This window comes from Agelaius phoeniceus, chromosome 13 (assembly GCF_051311805.1).
Source record: "Agelaius phoeniceus isolate bAgePho1 chromosome 13, bAgePho1.hap1, whole genome shotgun sequence".
Lineage (NCBI taxonomy): Eukaryota > Metazoa > Chordata > Aves > Passeriformes > Icteridae > Agelaius > Agelaius phoeniceus.
The window spans coordinates 15,649,198-15,666,040 of NC_135277.1; the positions used below are offsets into that span (position 1 = coordinate 15,649,198).

Genomic DNA, 16,843 nt, shown 5'->3' on the forward strand with positions numbered 1-16,843 from the left:
GCCTCAGGCATCGGCGGGCAGGAGCTGAGGGGCCGCGTGGATGCCGCAGCGGCGGTCCCGGGGCGGGACTTCGCGGAGCGGGGCGGGGCCGCCGCTCCCCGCGCGCCGGTTCCGGTTTAGCGGCGGGCGCGGAGCTCTCGGGCCTTGGCAGCCGCGGTGCCCGGGAGCGTCATGGCCGCGGCCGCGTGGATGCCCACGGTAGGCAGGGGGACGGGCCGGACCCTAATCCGCGACGCCCGGAACGCGCCCGGAGCTTGGTGGCGCCTGAGGCGCGGCCGCCCGGCCGCAAGGTCGCAGTGCTGCCGGGCCCTGGCAGCGCTCCGAGGGGGAATGGCCGCGGGGCTCGGGCCGAATGGCGGCCCCGCGGCGCTCGCGGGTTCTCTCCTTCCTCCTCCCCCCTCCCCGGGACGGCGGCGGGAAGGGGCCATGGGGGCCGTTATTCGAGCGGGCCGGGCCGGGGGGGCGCCGCACCATCCCTCGGAGCGGCCTGCGGAGAGGTCGCGCCGTAGAGGTCACAGCAGCGGCGGGACCACCGCGGCTGCGGGCAGCTCCCGGTGCGCGCGGGGCAGACAGCACAGCCCGGAACGCCATTGCCGCAAAGAGCCCGCGGGACCGGGCACTGCAGAGCCGGCGGGGCTGAACTGTACCGGGCTCTGGCTGGCCACTTTCTGGTCCCCACACCTGTCCTCTGGGATTTCCAGCTCTGAACCATTCCGAAACGCAGGCCTTATCCCGGGGATGTCACGGAAATACGGGTTTTTGCCTTGAGTAAATGAAATTTATTTTGTACCTTTAAATAACAGCCTGCTTGAGGCAAAGTCATTGGGGCCGCCCCATTTAACCTTATCTGCTAAAGTAAGGAAGAACTCTCAAGAGCTAATCCTGACACGTGACTTTAAGGTCAGAATGGATCAGTTTTCCTTGGGTGGATTCTTTGTTGGTGTTACCAATGTTGAACTTCAATATAATGTACTAGGCCCGTGATTTCTGACAAGACAGACTGTGCCCTTTCCAGGGCTACTCTGGAATGTGAATCCTGATTCTTTGTGCAGGAACTGTACCATGAGAACACCCTGTACAGTCAGCCTCACATTTTTATTTGATTGCTCTGCCTTCATCCTCAACCATAGGGCCTGCTTTGGTAAACTCTGCTTGCCTGTTGCAGTGACCTTGTACATCTCGTGTGGGGCTACAAGTAAAAATAGATCTAGCTTAGATTACTTCTCCCCCAGTGTTCATTGCAATACAATAATTATATTATTTTATAATATATTATTATCGTTACAATATGAGAATTGTATTATTTTTAATTGTTTCTGTTGGTGCCAACATAGTTTGTTCCTTTTGCTACACACCATTCTGTCAGTAAAGAAATAACAAATGCAGGTGGGACAGGAGAGGAATACAAATTGTCAGTCATTTCTAGCCTGATAGCTGCAGACAGCCTGCATATGTGAGTATGGCAGAATTGAAGTAGGGTGAGCAGTTAGAAGTCTTCTGGCTCTTAAGTCCCAGAGGCATCAATAATCCTAGAGAGGTTAAGATTGGGAGGCTGTGATTTTTCTGCAGGGTAGGGATTTTGTCCATGGTGCTCAGCTGGGCAAGAGCCCAAGCTTAGATACCAACCCAGTTTTGAAGCTTAATGCCAGTTCAGAATACTCAGAAAATGTAATTCTTTAACTGTGATGTGTAGACTTGTTGGTATGGTGAATTTTGTCTTCAATGTGCATTTCAGTTCCACTTTTAAAAAACCATCAGGCATGCAGAAGGCAACAGTACAACACCTACAGGTATAAAAGGTAGAAGAACAAAATTCACCACAGTTTGAATGGAAGAAGTGACACTAAAATGTAAAGTAGTTTTGGAAACATCACCTAAAATGTGTAAAGATACTGTCCAGTGAAGCGTTTGGTTTTTCACTTTGCTTTCCGCATGTCTTTGTCCTTAGCATATGATGTGTTTAGTTAGAGTTGCTGCTTTCCTGCATGTTTGCTTCCAACATCAAGTGTGAGAGGACTGCAGGTGGGGTGCAGGGGCCCCCAGGCAGGACAGGAGCATGGGGCAGAGCACGGCTGTCCTGGGCTCACCTTGTGCTAAGAATACCCACAAGGCGTTGCTGCTCTGAGTGTTCGACTGCAACTTGGCAAAGCACTGGGTACTCTGGTTTCATTTGGATTTTTATACTAGTTTGAGATAGGAGATTTAAAGCAATATCACTTTAAAAAGAAGATTTGCTGCAATGGTGTTAAACTTGTAAAATCCCGTTTGTGCAGTAAAAGAGCATCTTTTTGCTTTGGATTTTTGCAGGTTTCTCGATTGCTAGGTGCTTTCAAAAGCCAAAAAAAGGTGACCAGAAGTTTTGGTAATGCTGTGAGTATAATAGTCCCATTTTTTTCTTTTAAGAAGTTTCTCAATAAGCGGGTTTGGCAATTTTTAAGATCACTGTTGTTATTCTTACGTTCCCAAAAAATAAGGGTCAAACAAGTGAACATGCGTGCTCTTAATGCCATCCTGGATTTATATCAGTTAATCATTGTCATTGGCAATTGCACATCAATGTGAGAATATAAAAGGCTCTAGCAAAAAATAGAAGTGGTATGGAAAGTTTTCACAAAATACAGACATAAGCCAGTCTTCTGGAATTCATCTGGGAATGAGCAAATATATATTGGGCAAAGCAGAAAGATTGTTGAGAAGCTTCTCATTTTCTTTCTTTTGCAGACTTCCCTCTAGGCACTAGATTTACTTTACTGCTGCTTTTAGAACTCCTTGCATCTAAAATTCTGCCTTTTCAAGGTCCTCTTTAAACTATCTTAGACGTTGTGAATTTCCCTGTAGATGTTTTACCTTCTTCTTTGTGTATGTGTTTGAAGTGCCCATGGGCCTTCTTTTTGGTGAAGACAGGAGCAGGGCTCAGCACTCTTAAGCAGGACTTAATCTTAAAGAGGAACTGTGGCTTTTAGAGGAACTTATCTAACATGATAAGTTTTGTAGAACAGGTAGCAGGTACAAAGTTAGAAAAGAAACTGAAGGGTCACTTATAGAGTATAAGAATCAGAATGTGAGGCACCCCTGGTTCTAGTGAAAACACAACAGTTTCAGGCTCAGGTGGACCCTGCAGTGCTGACAGACAGCACTATACTGTTCTCAAGGCATTTCATCAGTGACAGCTTGCTCAGCAGCAGTGTTCTTTTATCTGAAGCTCTGGTTTTTTGTTGTGCACAGTGAATTTCTTTGGCTCAAAAGTTAAAAAATCAGTCTGTCAATACATACTGAAGTTCTGGCCTGTGAGTTGATTCTGCTGGGGGTTTTTCAAATAATGTATGTGAGCTGCCTTTTCTGTAGGTAATAATGAGCCCATAAAAGCTGTTGGATCTCTTTAAATAAAACAAAATGAGCTGGAGCACATACCCTTAGAACAGTGATCGTAATTTATTTTTTCTTCAAAGAAGAATACATTCTTCTCCTTCTATTTGTTGAGCCTCAGCTGTGCATTCTTTTACTTGTTTGATAATGATAAAAGAAACAAAACTGAGGACATTATGAGAGGTAAATAAGTTTGTATTGTTTAAAATGGGTCTGAGATTTTTAGGAGGTCACTTGAGAAGTTTAGCTTGGCATGACCTTTTTTTTAAGGTGAATGTATCTTTTCATATATGTAATCATTTCTAGCATGTGTCAGTATCATGCAGCATGTTGATAATATTGTAGACATATGTGGAACAGAGCCATAACGAGGTAATAAAACTTGCTCTCCAGATTTCCAGAGGAAAGCATGCTACATTAATTAATTTCAAGCAGTACTGAGCAGGAATATGCCTTTCATATTCAGCCTCTGTTGTGAAATAGGAATAGGTAGTAGGTGAATTTTTAAACATTTCTCTCAAAACATTTGTACACTCCCTTGGAAAGCAAGCCAGTCCTTCTCCTGTCCAGGACTGCTGTTCTTCATAGTGAATATTTGGTAAAGGAAAATTTATTTTGTTTTCTAATAGTTACTTGGTTCCTACAACACATGAAGATGTTTTCTATGTAGAAAACAAACATTCATTTGTTGTACTACTGATATTTCTTTACCTAGGTACAAACAGTAACTTTAATCCCAGGAGATGGCATAGGACCTGAGATTTCTGCTGCTGTCATGAAGATCTTTGATGCTGCCAAAGTAAGTCATATTTTCTTGCTATAAGCATTGCAAATTGAACTACAGCAAAAAAATATTAATTAGGCATATTTTAAAAAGCTTAAAATCTCTTTTAAGAGATTAAGTCATATTTAAGCTATTAAAACCTCTTTCCAATAGAAAGAGTTTGAAGCTTCAGCTAATAACTGACAGGAATGTGATAGCAAGGCACGCCTTGAAACTGGCAGAGCTGACAGAGGAGGAAAGACTTGAGAGCAAATGCTGTGTTTGATTTTTGGAAACACGAACTCGGTGTCATGTGAAATCACCTTGTTGATCTAGTAATCCTGAGCAACTGACAGAGGATGTTCTTTCATTTATTATGACTTCAAGTGCAGGTCAAAAGTGTGTGTGAAAGGATTGGCTCATTTTAGCAATCCAATTGCTGTGCTGCCAAACACATTCACTTCAGTGAGATGAAAACTTACTGTATCCAACAACTTTCCCTTACCTATCTGAGAAACTTCACTAGAGCTTGTCAAGTTTCCTTGAAAGGAAATGCAGCTCTTCAGGCAAGATGCCTGTTAAATTGTTCCACATTAGTAACAGTATCCAGGCATATTCCCTTTGTATTACAACTATCCAACATGGATTTGAAAACGTGAAGTTTCTTTATTGACGTACCTTTTCTTTTGTGGTCGTTCCTGATGAAATGAATGGGTGGCAGCCTATCTCCACTTAGAGTCCTGTGGTGAATGCAAATTCAGAAAGCATTGTGGAGCATGTGCAGATTTTCAGTGAGATAACAGATACATATCTATGTCATACACAGTCTTCCAGTCAGTGGGGATGATGAGTCCTCAATGAATCCAGCTTTAAAATGTTGTCCCTTGTATACAAGGAACTCAACAGCTCTGAAACCTTTAAAGAAATAGCACTTGTGTATATGACATCTAGGGTGCCATTGTGGTATTCACATTTATGATGATTTGCTCACACTATTTAATTTCCACTTACTTAATTACATTTTTCAAAAATTACTTTAGTTCAAACCCTCACTCACCAGAGAAAATACTGTTTAGAAAGGCCTGGTCAAAATTCCTTACACATCTTCTTGTGATAGTTAAAACTTGAAGCAAAGTTATGACATGAAAGTTAACATAGATTGTGTGTGTTTAGGCACCTATTCAGTGGGAAGAGAGGAATGTTACGGCTATCCAAGGACCAGGAGGGAAGTGGATGATACCCCCAGAAGCCAAAGAATCCATGGATAAAAACAAAATGGGATTAAAAGGTATTTTAGGGGTTAATACACAGATATTAAATACTTTTGTGTTTCTCATGAGTTTGATGTAAAGCCAGAGTAGCACAATAAAATAGGGGAGAGCCTGGCAGGTAGTTGTCTGTAATCTTGGAACAGTCCTCGCAGGAAAGGTTCCTGCAATTTCCAAGCCCTTAGTTTGACAGTTATTGTAGTTATAATTGGGTACATAACAACCTTTGGACTCTCTACAGAAGGCATTCCTAAGATACACAGCAGTATGCAATAACTACATTACTAATGAACAGTACCTTTGTATGTTTTAATGAATACATTTTGTAAAATCTGTTCCATGTAAGGCTCACAGTTTCGCCTTTACCCCACTGATGAATGTGCCTGTGCAGTAGTTGACAGAACAGAGAATTTGCATGGCATTGCAGTATAAGGGTTAAACAGGAGTTTGGAGATCCTCTGTAGGAGTCCAACCTTACCTATAGTTTCTGCTCTCAGATCCATGGAGGGGTTTATTTTCTTGTTCATCCTCGTGTACCTTTTTTCCTGTAGGGCCTCTGAAGACCCCAATTGCTGCAGGGCACCCATCAATGAACCTGCTGCTGCGTAAAACCTTTGACCTCTACGCCAACGTGCGTCCGTGCGTGTCCATCGAGGGCTACAAGACGCCCTACACGGACGTGAACATCGTCACCATCCGCGAGAACACCGAGGGCGAGTACAGCGGCATCGAGCACGTGGTGGGTGCTGCCTCTGCTGCCGCTGTGCTGCAGCACTCTCAGGGCCTTTCTGGGTCACTGCCAGCCTGAGATTGTTAAAAGTCTCTTTTCCCAGCCCAAGCGCTTGGAGAATGAGTCTGAGCTCTTCATTGCTCAGTCTCAAGGGTGTTTATTGTGTCTTATCTATAAAAAATTTTCTCCTGCCCTGCTGAGGTCCGTCCAGCAGGACAGTTCCAGGCACTCTGCCTGCCCCAGGGTGGTGCTATGTCTTTATACTAAAAACTATGTATACAATGTTTACAATTACTTCCCAATACCCATCACCTATGTTAGACAGTGAGCTTCTACTCTAAACCAATCCAAAAGTGCCAACATCACAGCAGAAGATGGAGGCCAAGAAGAAGAAGCAGAAAGGCTGGACACACCCAGTTCCCTCCATCTTGCCTTCTGAACCCCCATACCAAAAACCCTAAAATCTACTTTTCCACCCATGATAACTTCACTAATATTCTACTTAAACTATTGTGGCTTGCTGATCTTCATATAAAGTTGGGTCATGATCAAACCCACAGGTGTTTTGGGCTCCATGCCAGGGCTTCTGAGCCCCCTGGCAGGGGTCCTGGCCATCCTGGACAGCCAGAGGGATGTCCTGGGTTCCCACACAGCACTGCTAACTTTGCCCATCTCACTGGGGTTCAGTGGGATTTTTTTTTTTTACATTTGGCACCCATAAAAAAGTTTCTCCATTGTGAAATACATTCTGCCTCACTCAGAATTCTGCTGCTTGGTTCCAAATGGGAAGAATGAACTTGCACTGCTGATGCATTTCCTGTCTTTCAGATTGTTGATGGGGTTGTGCAAAGCATCAAGCTGATCACAGAGGAAGCCAGCAAGCGCATTGCAGAGTTTGCTTTTGAGTATGCCAGAAACAATCAGAGAAGCCACGTGACTGCTGTGCACAAGGCAAATATCATGTATGTTGACACTTACTTTGAGAAAAACAAAAAGAAAATCCGCAAAAATTTAATCATAAATAACTGCTTAAGTCTTATTCAAATGTGAAACTTCTGCTGATGGCACTCGGAGTCAGTAAAATGGGAAAATTTCAAGTAAATGCCTCCTAAGAAAAATGGGCAATACTGATGCTTTGGTAATTGTGTACTAATGTTCTTATTAGCAAGTTTGTAGTAATCCTTCCTCCCAGACTTCTTATTTTAGAAACTTTAAACAACGAAAATTAATTTTAAAACTGAGGATGAAAGTGGCTGGTGTCTTTTGCAGTTGCCACACCACTTAAAACTGAACTGAGTCATAACACGTGATATTGTGTGACATCACCTTCACAAATTCACTAAGCCTTTCATAAATGAATGTAAGTTCTTCTGAGAATTAATGTATGCTGTTAAAACTACTGATACAGAAATATTTTAGGAGGGATAAATAGTCACAAATCAAGTCTCTGAATTCTAATTAAACCCCTGCTGCATGCAGTTTTCTTTATCTCCAGTAATGCTTCCTTACAATAACTGCAATATTCTCTTGCTTGTCTAATTGCAGGAGAATGTCTGATGGGCTTTTCTTGAGAAAATGCAGGGAGGCAGCAGAAAACTGTAAAGATATTAAATTTAATGAAATGTATCTGGATACTGTATGTCTGAATGTGAGTATTTATGTTTTAGTTGTGGTTATTTTTATTTATTTTTTTTTTTAGTTTAAATTCTTAACCTGAATGAAAATATACTTCCTTCTAGATGGTTCAAGATCCATCTCAATTTGATGTGCTTGTTATGCCAAACTTGTACGGTGACATCCTCAGGTATGGAGATTTTCATTTATACCCTCAACATGTAAAATACTGATACTTTCCCAGCAATCACTGAGGTCATATGCAAGTCAGATCATCTTATGCACTTAGACTTCTTAACAGACATTAACTGCTTCAATTACTAATACACTAATGGGAGGGGCTGTATGATGAGAATGTACTTTTTATTTTAAAAAATCTGTTTCTGCTTATGGAGGCTGTGAATATTGTTCAGATGGTACAGACAGAAATTTCTCCAAATGTGTGAAGAATATAATGGCTTACATTGAAATAGAGAATGAATGCCTGGTTAGATATTGGAGAAAAATTTTCTCATCCTCAGCACTAATAAAGATTGTGTAGGGTTCTGTGGGAGTATGATGTACACAGGGAGCTCATCATACATTTAAATCAGTCTGCATAGTCACTGAAGAACTAAATGTGTGGCCTCTTAATATTCTGCCAGCTCTTGCTTTATGTATTACTTTTTCTTACTGTCAAATTAAATTTTATATTTGAATAACATTAATACTAGAGGTTCTTTGTGTCTTGAAGGCAAAACCTATCAGCACACATTTTCCATCTGTAAAATTATTTGGTAAATTCCATTAAACACCTGTAAAATGAAGTGTTTAAATCTGGACTATTAAGTGTATTATGTAAAATAGTTTCTTCTCACACCTCTAAGGAGAGATTGAGAAAAGATCCTGAACTGGAATTTTTATTTACAAGTTTGACTATTCACATGTTCGAATCCATCTCCTGGTTTTGTACAGATAATAAATTTAAAGGTAACTTAAGTATAAGAAGAAATGGTTCTTAAGCTTCTCTTAAAACAGCACTCTCTCTGTGATAAGGCTGTGCACGCTAAGAAAAATCAGATTTCTGACTAAAGCCTCTTGTTTTAAGAATTGGTGAAGGTGTGCACAGGGCCCTCACAGCAGCTCTTACTGTGTATTAACTAAGAGAGATCAAATCAGAGGAGTGTCATCATCAATACCCTTTCAGACAGTTCATTGTCAACCATTTTAAAGTTCTCATAGAAAGTCCATAAAAATTTCATCATTCTAAAAATTTTCAATAAATTTGAGTCTGTTCTTGAAGAGGACACTGCCACCACTGGGTGAGGTCTCACCTGCTGCTCTAAAAGTATGAACAAAATGCCAGGTATATTCCTTAGACTGAACAGGTAGAAGACAATCTCTTCTCTTTAAGCATTAAATATTTAGAGTGACAAATACAGACTGTATTCAGTTTTTCCCCAGGCTCTTTGTAACTTAAGTGGTTTATTTTTAGCTTAAAATATTGTTCTGTAAAGTCATCCAAAATTTTCTCCTTGTTAGTCCTAAGCTAAGGACTAACTTAGCTTAGTTTGTAGGCAATAATTGGATGTGAATGGATGTGAAACAGAGTTTTAAGAGCTTTGTTAATCAGTGTGTTCAGCTTGGGGCTTACAGGATGATGACAACAGGCACAGTTGGTTTGTTGTTCCCCATGGTAATTCTGGTGGAAACCAAATGCAGATTGCTTATATCTGATGATCTGCTAATGGCAGACTTGTGACCTGCAGGCTGTTGAATAAAGAGGGGAAAAGCTAGTCTGGTGTCACTTGGAAAACGTTCCTTAGGCTGCACACAGTACACCACAAAACCACCAGTAATTCACCTACCTGAGCAAAATTCCTCCACATTTTTAGAAGGAATTTACATATGAAAAGTAGTTCTGGGCCCCTTCAGAGGAAGTAGGATTTTTGTATAGTTACAGGGAACTGTACATAATTAGTTTTTGAGACTTCTGTACATATGCTGTGCTTCTAGTACTTCTTGATTTGCCTGTGTCTTATCAGCTTTATTCTAGTATTTAGAATTTCCTTTTAGTTTTCCTTTATTACATTATCTTCTGCTAAGTTCTAAGAATTTTCCAATGTTCTGATGGGATACAGGTGGCTAACAGCATCTGCTCTTTTTCCTTATTATTCTCAGACTGTACAGGTGTATAAATTAAGTTATAGTTGCAGTTGACTGATAAACAAAAATATTTTAATACCTTGCAGAGAGGAAACCATATATGGAAAAACTCATGGATTCTTTAATTTGGTGGTTGGTTTTTTTTCAGTGACTTGTGTGCTGGACTCATTGGGGGTCTTGGAGTAACACCCAGCGGAAACATTGGCGCCAATGGCGTGGCCATTTTTGAATCCGTAAGTTCTTGTTACACACAAAGGGAGATCAGTGATAGCTTTGTCTCAGCTTGAGAATCGAAACTTTTCCATGCCATACAATGTGGCTGACAGTTATCTAACAAAGCTCTTCCTAGAACTCTTCTTTACTGTGAAGATTCTCAAGCTTTACCCTGAGAGACTGGTTCAAGTAAATATTCCATGTATGTTTTTTGCATATCCATTTTTGGCCGATACTTTATTTTCCCACTTTTTCATATGATAAATACATTCTATGAAATAGAACTTGATGGGCTCAACTTAAAGGTCTTAGGTGACCTAGTTTTCCTTTTCTGAGGTCTTTGAACTGAATTGTTTTGAGCCTTATCTCCTATCCACTGACTGTATCACAGCAAAGTAAGTCCTGTTTTAACATGAAGACCTGTGGCTGAGGTTGCTTGCACAATTGCCTAGGACATTTTAATCAGCCCTAATGACATAACAGATAGGTTTACTCTCATTTCTAGGTTCATGGAACAGCACCAGACATTGCAGGAAAAGACATGGCAAATCCAACTGCCCTCCTTCTGAGTGCTGTGATGATGCTGCGCCACATGGGAATGCACAAACACGCCTCCAAGATTGAGTCAGCTTGCTTTGATACAATTAAAGATGGAAAGGTAACGTGTGGGTGTGCAAATAAATGCACTGAATTAAAATCATGTCCTATCAAAGCAAGAATTAACATGGAAGATTCACACCAGGGTGGGGGATGGCCTGCTGAGCTAGCTTGTTGCATGAGCAGTGCCACTGTCCTCAGACAGTAATTCTGTTATCTTTGGTGATATTAAATAGCCCTGCAGTAATAAGGGGACAGGCTGTAGCATTCCTTCTGTCTCAGCAATGCTCATATTAGATTTCCACAGCTTTATGAACTCCAGAATAGTGAACTGGATGGCTGCTTTTCAAGAAGGGGATCAGAGTTTTAAGCAACTCTTAGCATTTCACTTATAAAGTTTATAAAACCTACAAAGCATATATATTGATATCTGGATCCTGAAGTGAAGGACACTCATTTGCCTTTCCCAGGCTTCATCATCCACTTTGTGTATAGCATTTCAGTACTGACTGTAATACTTCTGTTTCTATTTTTTCAGCTCAATTATTTTCTTTTTTCATTCTTATGGCTTTCACTCATTTTTGACTAGAAAAGAACACAGTTTTTATCCAGTATTAACTTTTTTCTCTGAGAATTGTATATGTTTCTCTTTGGAAGAGAGTGTCTTCAGATTAAGGACTCAGATGGGATACTGGGGGGAGAGGGGACTTAGGCTCTGAAACATGACAAATTTGTGGTCTTACCATTATTGGTTCACTCTTCTAAATTCATGTCCATCTCTTGAAAACATAGTTGTCAAGATTTTGAAGATTGCAGTTAAAGAGGATTAGCTAGTCATGCTGGTTCATTTATTTTAGGCAGGACCATGAGAAGCTGCTTTGTAATTAAAAGTAACAAGAATGCTGAAACCAAAAGTTGTCATCATTTTGTAAGTTTGCAGCTATCTTGCTGTATGTAGGAGCCAGTTAAAATCTAAACTTACAACTGAATAAAGAGGTGCTCCTGTAAAGTTCCCACTCACTGCTCTGGAAATGATATCCTCCATCAGCAGGTCAGTAATTCCATGGAAGATAACAGTCCAAGTTTCGTGACATGGCTACTTACAATGTTACAATTATATGCTCACAATGGAGACAATCTTTTAATTGAAAAGCCCCATAATGCAATTTAAATTACAAGATCCTAAAATAGTAACCATGATTGCTTCTCTTGCTTGTTATTCCTTCCTTCCCCTCAAAAAGTTAATTAAGATACGTGTGCATGGGAGGGAAACTAATAATTTTAATTATCTCCTAGAGTGCTTTAATCTAGCTAGGTTGGAGTAATGTAATGGAGTAATGCAAGTAATGTTGCCCACTTTTTTATTTTTATTTTACCGTTTTCATGATGCCAGACAGGAGTTGTACTTGATGAAAGAGATTTTGAACTCTATATTTCCTCTCTCTTAAATAAATGAAGCAAATTTTGAGAATTGTTAACATGCAGCACTAAGAGTTATGTGTGCTTGTTCTGCATGGGTTTTGTTTAAAAAAAGACCAAATATTTCTGAATTACTCTCAATTAGTTGTCCTTGTGCTGAGCCTTCATATATGAATTTTACTTCCAAAGGACAAACTTCTTACTGAAATGTAAATACTTAATCATTAATTACACCATTAAAGCACTTTGTAGAGCTTTGACCACACACACTTTATTCCTGTAGTTAGGATAAAACCATGTTAAAATCACATTCAAATCTAGTAATGTTATAAGTACTATATGGATACTCAGGTTTTCTCTCCCTGCACAGTCCTTTTTGACAAAATCTCTATGGGATTCAGAACTCAAACTTGATGTATTCCTGCTCACCTTATTTACCATCCATAGACAACATATCATGAGAACATCCAGAATTGTTCAGAGACAAGACTGCCCCATAATACATTTCAGTAAGGTTATGATTTTTCTTTCTTTCTTTCAGGTCTTGACAAAAGACTTGGGCGGCAATGCCAAGTGTTCGGAATTCACAGAGGAGATCTGCCGCCGAGTACAGGACAAAGACTAAACCTGCTCCTGCTGCTGCTGAGGACTCTGGAAGGACATGTCACAGAGTACAATATATGTAACCTGATATCCACATGCATAGAGTTTGCTTATCTCCTGAGAGCAAACTTTTTAGCTGAGGCCTCTCCATTAATAAATCTAGTCCAAATGGCTACAAATGATGCTTGTGCCTGCTTTCGGTGGACTTTTCCAAGTGCTTTGTTTTATTTATTTTTTTCTATCTGGTGAACATTTTTATGTAAGTGAATTCCTTTATTGGCACTGTAACTGTCTAATATTTCAATTAGAGAGTTTTACTTTCCACATAGAAAAATTAGGCAAACAAACCAGTAACGGATTAGTGAAATATAAATGCACCTTAATGTTTAAAACCTACTTTATTGATCTTGTTGAAATTAAAAAGATAGGTTTTCAGCCTAAGAGTAGCACAAGATGATCTTCATGCACAGAAACGGGTATGAAATAACTTAAAATAGCAATTTTGTGTTAGAAGCAACAAGAAAACCACTTTAATACTCTGGTGATTCATGAAATACAGCCCTGCCCACAAAAGGCATGAATTAAGAAATACTAAATTCTAGAGATTTAATCTATTTCTGTATTTAAACAAACTTACAACCATTAACAAGGGGTGAAAATTAATGCTGAAGTTATTTTTCAAATCTATATACCAAAATAATTCTTACAAGTTTTCCTCTCTGAAACACACTTTACAATAGAGTTCTAATGAGGACAAACAACACAAAATTACTTCCACCATATATCGTGAGAGGAAAGTATTAACTTTACAAATTTACACTAAATATTTCATGACTTCGGCTGGAATGCTTTTTGTGTTGTAGTTTCTGCACAGTCTGCTCAGTGTGTCGTGCTGTATTGACTAGTAATTTTATTCTAGAAACTGAATGTAAGAGACAAGTCCTAAATGGATTAAGACAGATCAGCGGTTTGGCTCTGGTGCCTATGTTCCAGAAATACATTTCATCCCTATTCAAGGGGATCTGAATCTATTTTTTCCTTGCTTACTAAGCTTAATGGGTGCAAAAGCAACTCGTTGCCCTCCCTTTGCCTCCCCATCAGATGCAGATTGTCCCTCGAGTCATTCTGATCTGTAACTATCAAGGTATTGCTGCCATTCTTGCACCTGACAAGTAAATATGTATTTTCATACTTGTTAGTATAGCACAGGATTATCCCTCCTGCCAGAAGCAGGCTTCTTACAGCTTCATTTTATTAATAGAAAGCAACTAAGTGGAGTAATATCTAGTACGACTGTTTAGGGCTGGTTGTTTCAGAAGTAAAACAACTTTGGAGTAACAACTTCTTGTGTCACTCTCTAAAGTAAGCATCCCAGCTTTTTTATACAGTCTGACAACATGCTGGAGGAGATTTATTCCTCCCACACTCAGCTTTTTGTGAATAGGGCAACATTTCTTTCTGTGTTTTCCCAGCTGCTGCTTCCTTGTTTCCTTCAGATTAATATTGTTAAAGAAATTCTGAATTACCATTGCGCACAAAATGGGGAAGAATAAACTTTTCAAAGTCCTATTGCTCGTTTTGTTTTTATAATCCTAGGCTGCTGTTTTGTCTTATATATTGAGCTGATTATTGGTACTTGCAACAAATCTTAGGTCTGTAAGATGTGTGAGATTGGTAATGGAACTTTTATGGAAACCTTATCCTGTTCTGCATCATTTCTTTGTCTCAGTAACGGGCTGTGGCCTGCCTTGCCTGTGTGAGCTACTAGAGCTGTCTGCCAGAGATCACTTACAGCACACCCTTTAGACAACTTCATGCCAAGCATTTCCTTCTCATAATATGATTTATTTTGCATATGGGTAAGAAGAAATGTAGCCCACATTTGTCAGAATTAGTGCAATGTGAATACTGGAACATACAGATACACACTTAACAAACACTGCTCAAAGAATAGCACTGTAAACAATTTTAAAGAAGTTTCTGTAATAGCATTTTAATGTGAGAGCTCCTGTAGTTATTCCTTTGTGCCTTTCAGTCTTAAGAAGCTATTCCCCTACTTCTGATTATTTGTTTTTATGAGAAATAACAATGCTTATTCCAACATGGACTTAAGAAGCAAACTGCTATGTTCACAGAAGTGTGAATTCTAGACATTACAGAAACAAGATGTCTTCAGGTTCTGAAATGTGTTAGTGAACAAGAAAGTGTTCTCTGGGAAGGGAAAAAATATCCCAGCCCTTTTGATTTTTTAAACTTTTTTAATAATTATCACTGGAGTGGTATGACAGTTTCATTAGGTAGTACTGCTATCTAGCTAAATATATCATGAGCTGCAGGAAACATCCTGTAGAACAAAAGAAAAAAAAAAGAAAAATGGAAGACTGTATAAAAAACTTGTTATGTTTCGATCTAGAGGATTTAGTTATATCTGCTTTATATAACACAGAAAGATGTTTTAGTCATTAAGGTCATAAAGTAAAAGCAGTATTAGAGAATGGACACACTGTAGAAAAATGCTTCTGTAAAAAGAGGACAAATGATCAGGTGAGTATCAGGAACAATTAAATTGACAGCAGCTTTCAAGTGGTTTGGTTCAATAGACTACAAACTTAAAGCAAAAATCTTTGTTAATGCTTTTGATGAGAAAATACTTCCTTTTGTTCACAGATCTTTCTTAATGCTTGGAGGAAACACTTTTTATTCTTTATAGAAGGAGTCTACTTCATTTCGGTATTTCTCGAGCACAGCGAGTCGCTTCAGCTTCATTGTGGGACCTTAAAAGAGGGAGAATCAATTCCAGAAATAGGAACAAAAATTCCTACTCAGTTTGAGCTTTGGTGCCTGAGTTTTTTATTGAAGAGCCTGTTGGGAAGAACACACCTCCCTCTCAGCACAGATAAATGCTAAAAGTGAGAAGTAAGTGTGATACATGAGGTTGCCTCCACGTAAGCATGAGGACTTCAAAGGGAGCTGCAGATAAAGTGGTAACTGGCTACTGGTTTTTTGCTAAAAATACGTTTTTGGAAGCTTTTAAATGATTCCCAGTTTATTCAAAGAGCCTGGTAATGTGCTTTGGGCTCATTATCAGGCTTTCACTATCTTGCTGCTTTTTTTTGTTTTCTTTTAAGGAGAAACTTTTGATGCCTTAAGTTTTAGCTTTTATGTTTTCCAGATCAGGACTGCTTTAGTGTATAGCTCTCAAACTCCACAGCCTATCAGCTACTGTTCTCCCACTTAGTTCAGAAAAAACAGTTTCTTTCTAGGCCTGAAACCCAAGGCTACCTTATTTTCACAGGCCCTGAAACATGTAAACTACAGTGAAGTGGTAGGGAGGCAGGAGGCAAACTAGGGGAATGAGACTCCACTGCCCAAAGCTGTAACTGGACATTAACCTCCAAAATGCAAACTGACCAAACAATATGTGATGGTTGCCCATCTTGGGTGTAGTCTCTGTGACACCCCTGCACTTTTATTGAAAGGCATTCACAAGATACATCTTGTGAAGGCCTTTCAATAAGAACCTATCCTTTCTCTTTTAACTCTGTCTAGCCTCTGTTCTAGGTAGCCATTCCAGGCATCACTTTCAGTATTATTACAGGAAGTTATTAATACTTTAATGCATACGGAGTTTACCAAAATTGCTTAATTACCCCAAACAATCTGACATTTAAGAGCTCTACATGCAAATGAGCACAGATTCATAAATGTGTGCACAGCAAAAACTCCAATTTTTGTATTCGTTACCACACACTACATAACCACTTTTTCTTCCTCTACTGAATATTCTTAGATTAGCAGCCTTTTAACTTTGTGTACCTCAAGATAAAACAGTAAGTCTTACCTAGTTCTCCCCCAGAAATGGAAAAATCTCTTGGCAGGATGATCCATTTCTGAATGCAGTGAACCCTGTTGGTAGCAGTGCTGTTGACTCTGTCGATTCCCTCCTGGATGGCTCTGTAGATCGCCTCGTCTCTTGTAGCCACAATCTCGGACACTTTGGTGGCTTTACTACCACTCCTGTGGCAGAAGTCTCTGGCTTGCTCTGTGAGAATGTCAGTAGGGTCAGATGTATCTGGGTCCAGCACACTCTAAAATATCAAATGAAGTGAATCATTAAACATTCGC

General features: G+C 39.8%; 2 protein-coding genes across 3 annotated transcripts in view; one reads left to right on the forward strand and one right to left on the reverse strand.

Moving 5' to 3' along the window:
- Positions 1–39: 39 nt before the first annotated feature.
- Positions 40–12,897, forward strand: IDH3A (isocitrate dehydrogenase (NAD(+)) 3 catalytic subunit alpha). The gene is made up of 11 exons (XM_054642007.2): positions 40–198; positions 2,308–2,370; positions 4,082–4,165; positions 5,303–5,417; positions 5,949–6,136; positions 6,956–7,089; positions 7,673–7,775; positions 7,867–7,931; positions 10,035–10,119; positions 10,605–10,757; positions 12,657–12,897. Exons 1-11 carry the CDS (start codon positions 172–174, stop codon positions 12,738–12,740), a joined length of 1,101 nt encoding a protein of 366 aa, XP_054497982.1. The 5' UTR covers positions 40–171; the 3' UTR covers positions 12,741–12,897.
- A 200-nt stretch (positions 12,898–13,097) lies between these two features.
- Positions 13,098–16,843, reverse strand: part of ACSBG1 (acyl-CoA synthetase bubblegum family member 1) — a 35,352-nt gene continuing 31,606 nt past the window's right edge. For both annotated transcript variants that reach the window (XM_054642005.2, XM_054642004.2), the window contains exons 13-14: positions 16,560–16,806; positions 13,098–15,492 (exon numbers count right to left, since the gene is read on the reverse strand). In XM_054642005.2, coding sequence (XP_054497980.2) covers positions 15,416–15,492; positions 16,560–16,806 — 324 coding nt within the window. In that variant the 3' untranslated portion in view covers positions 13,098–15,415. The remainder of the gene's footprint in view (positions 15,493–16,559; positions 16,807–16,843) is intronic.

Excerpts from the sequence above, each read along its gene's own strand:
- IDH3A (XM_054642007.2), top strand. The coding sequence starts at position 172 with ATGGCCGCGGCCGCGTGGATGCCCACG. Across the intron at positions 199-2,307 it reads CGGCCGCGTGGATGCCCACG|GTTTCTCGATTGCTAGGTGC; the intron begins GTAGGCAGGGGG and ends GGATTTTTGCAG. Across the intron at positions 7,090-7,672 it reads GTGCACAAGGCAAATATCAT|GAGAATGTCTGATGGGCTTT; the intron begins GTATGTTGACAC and ends GTCTAATTGCAG.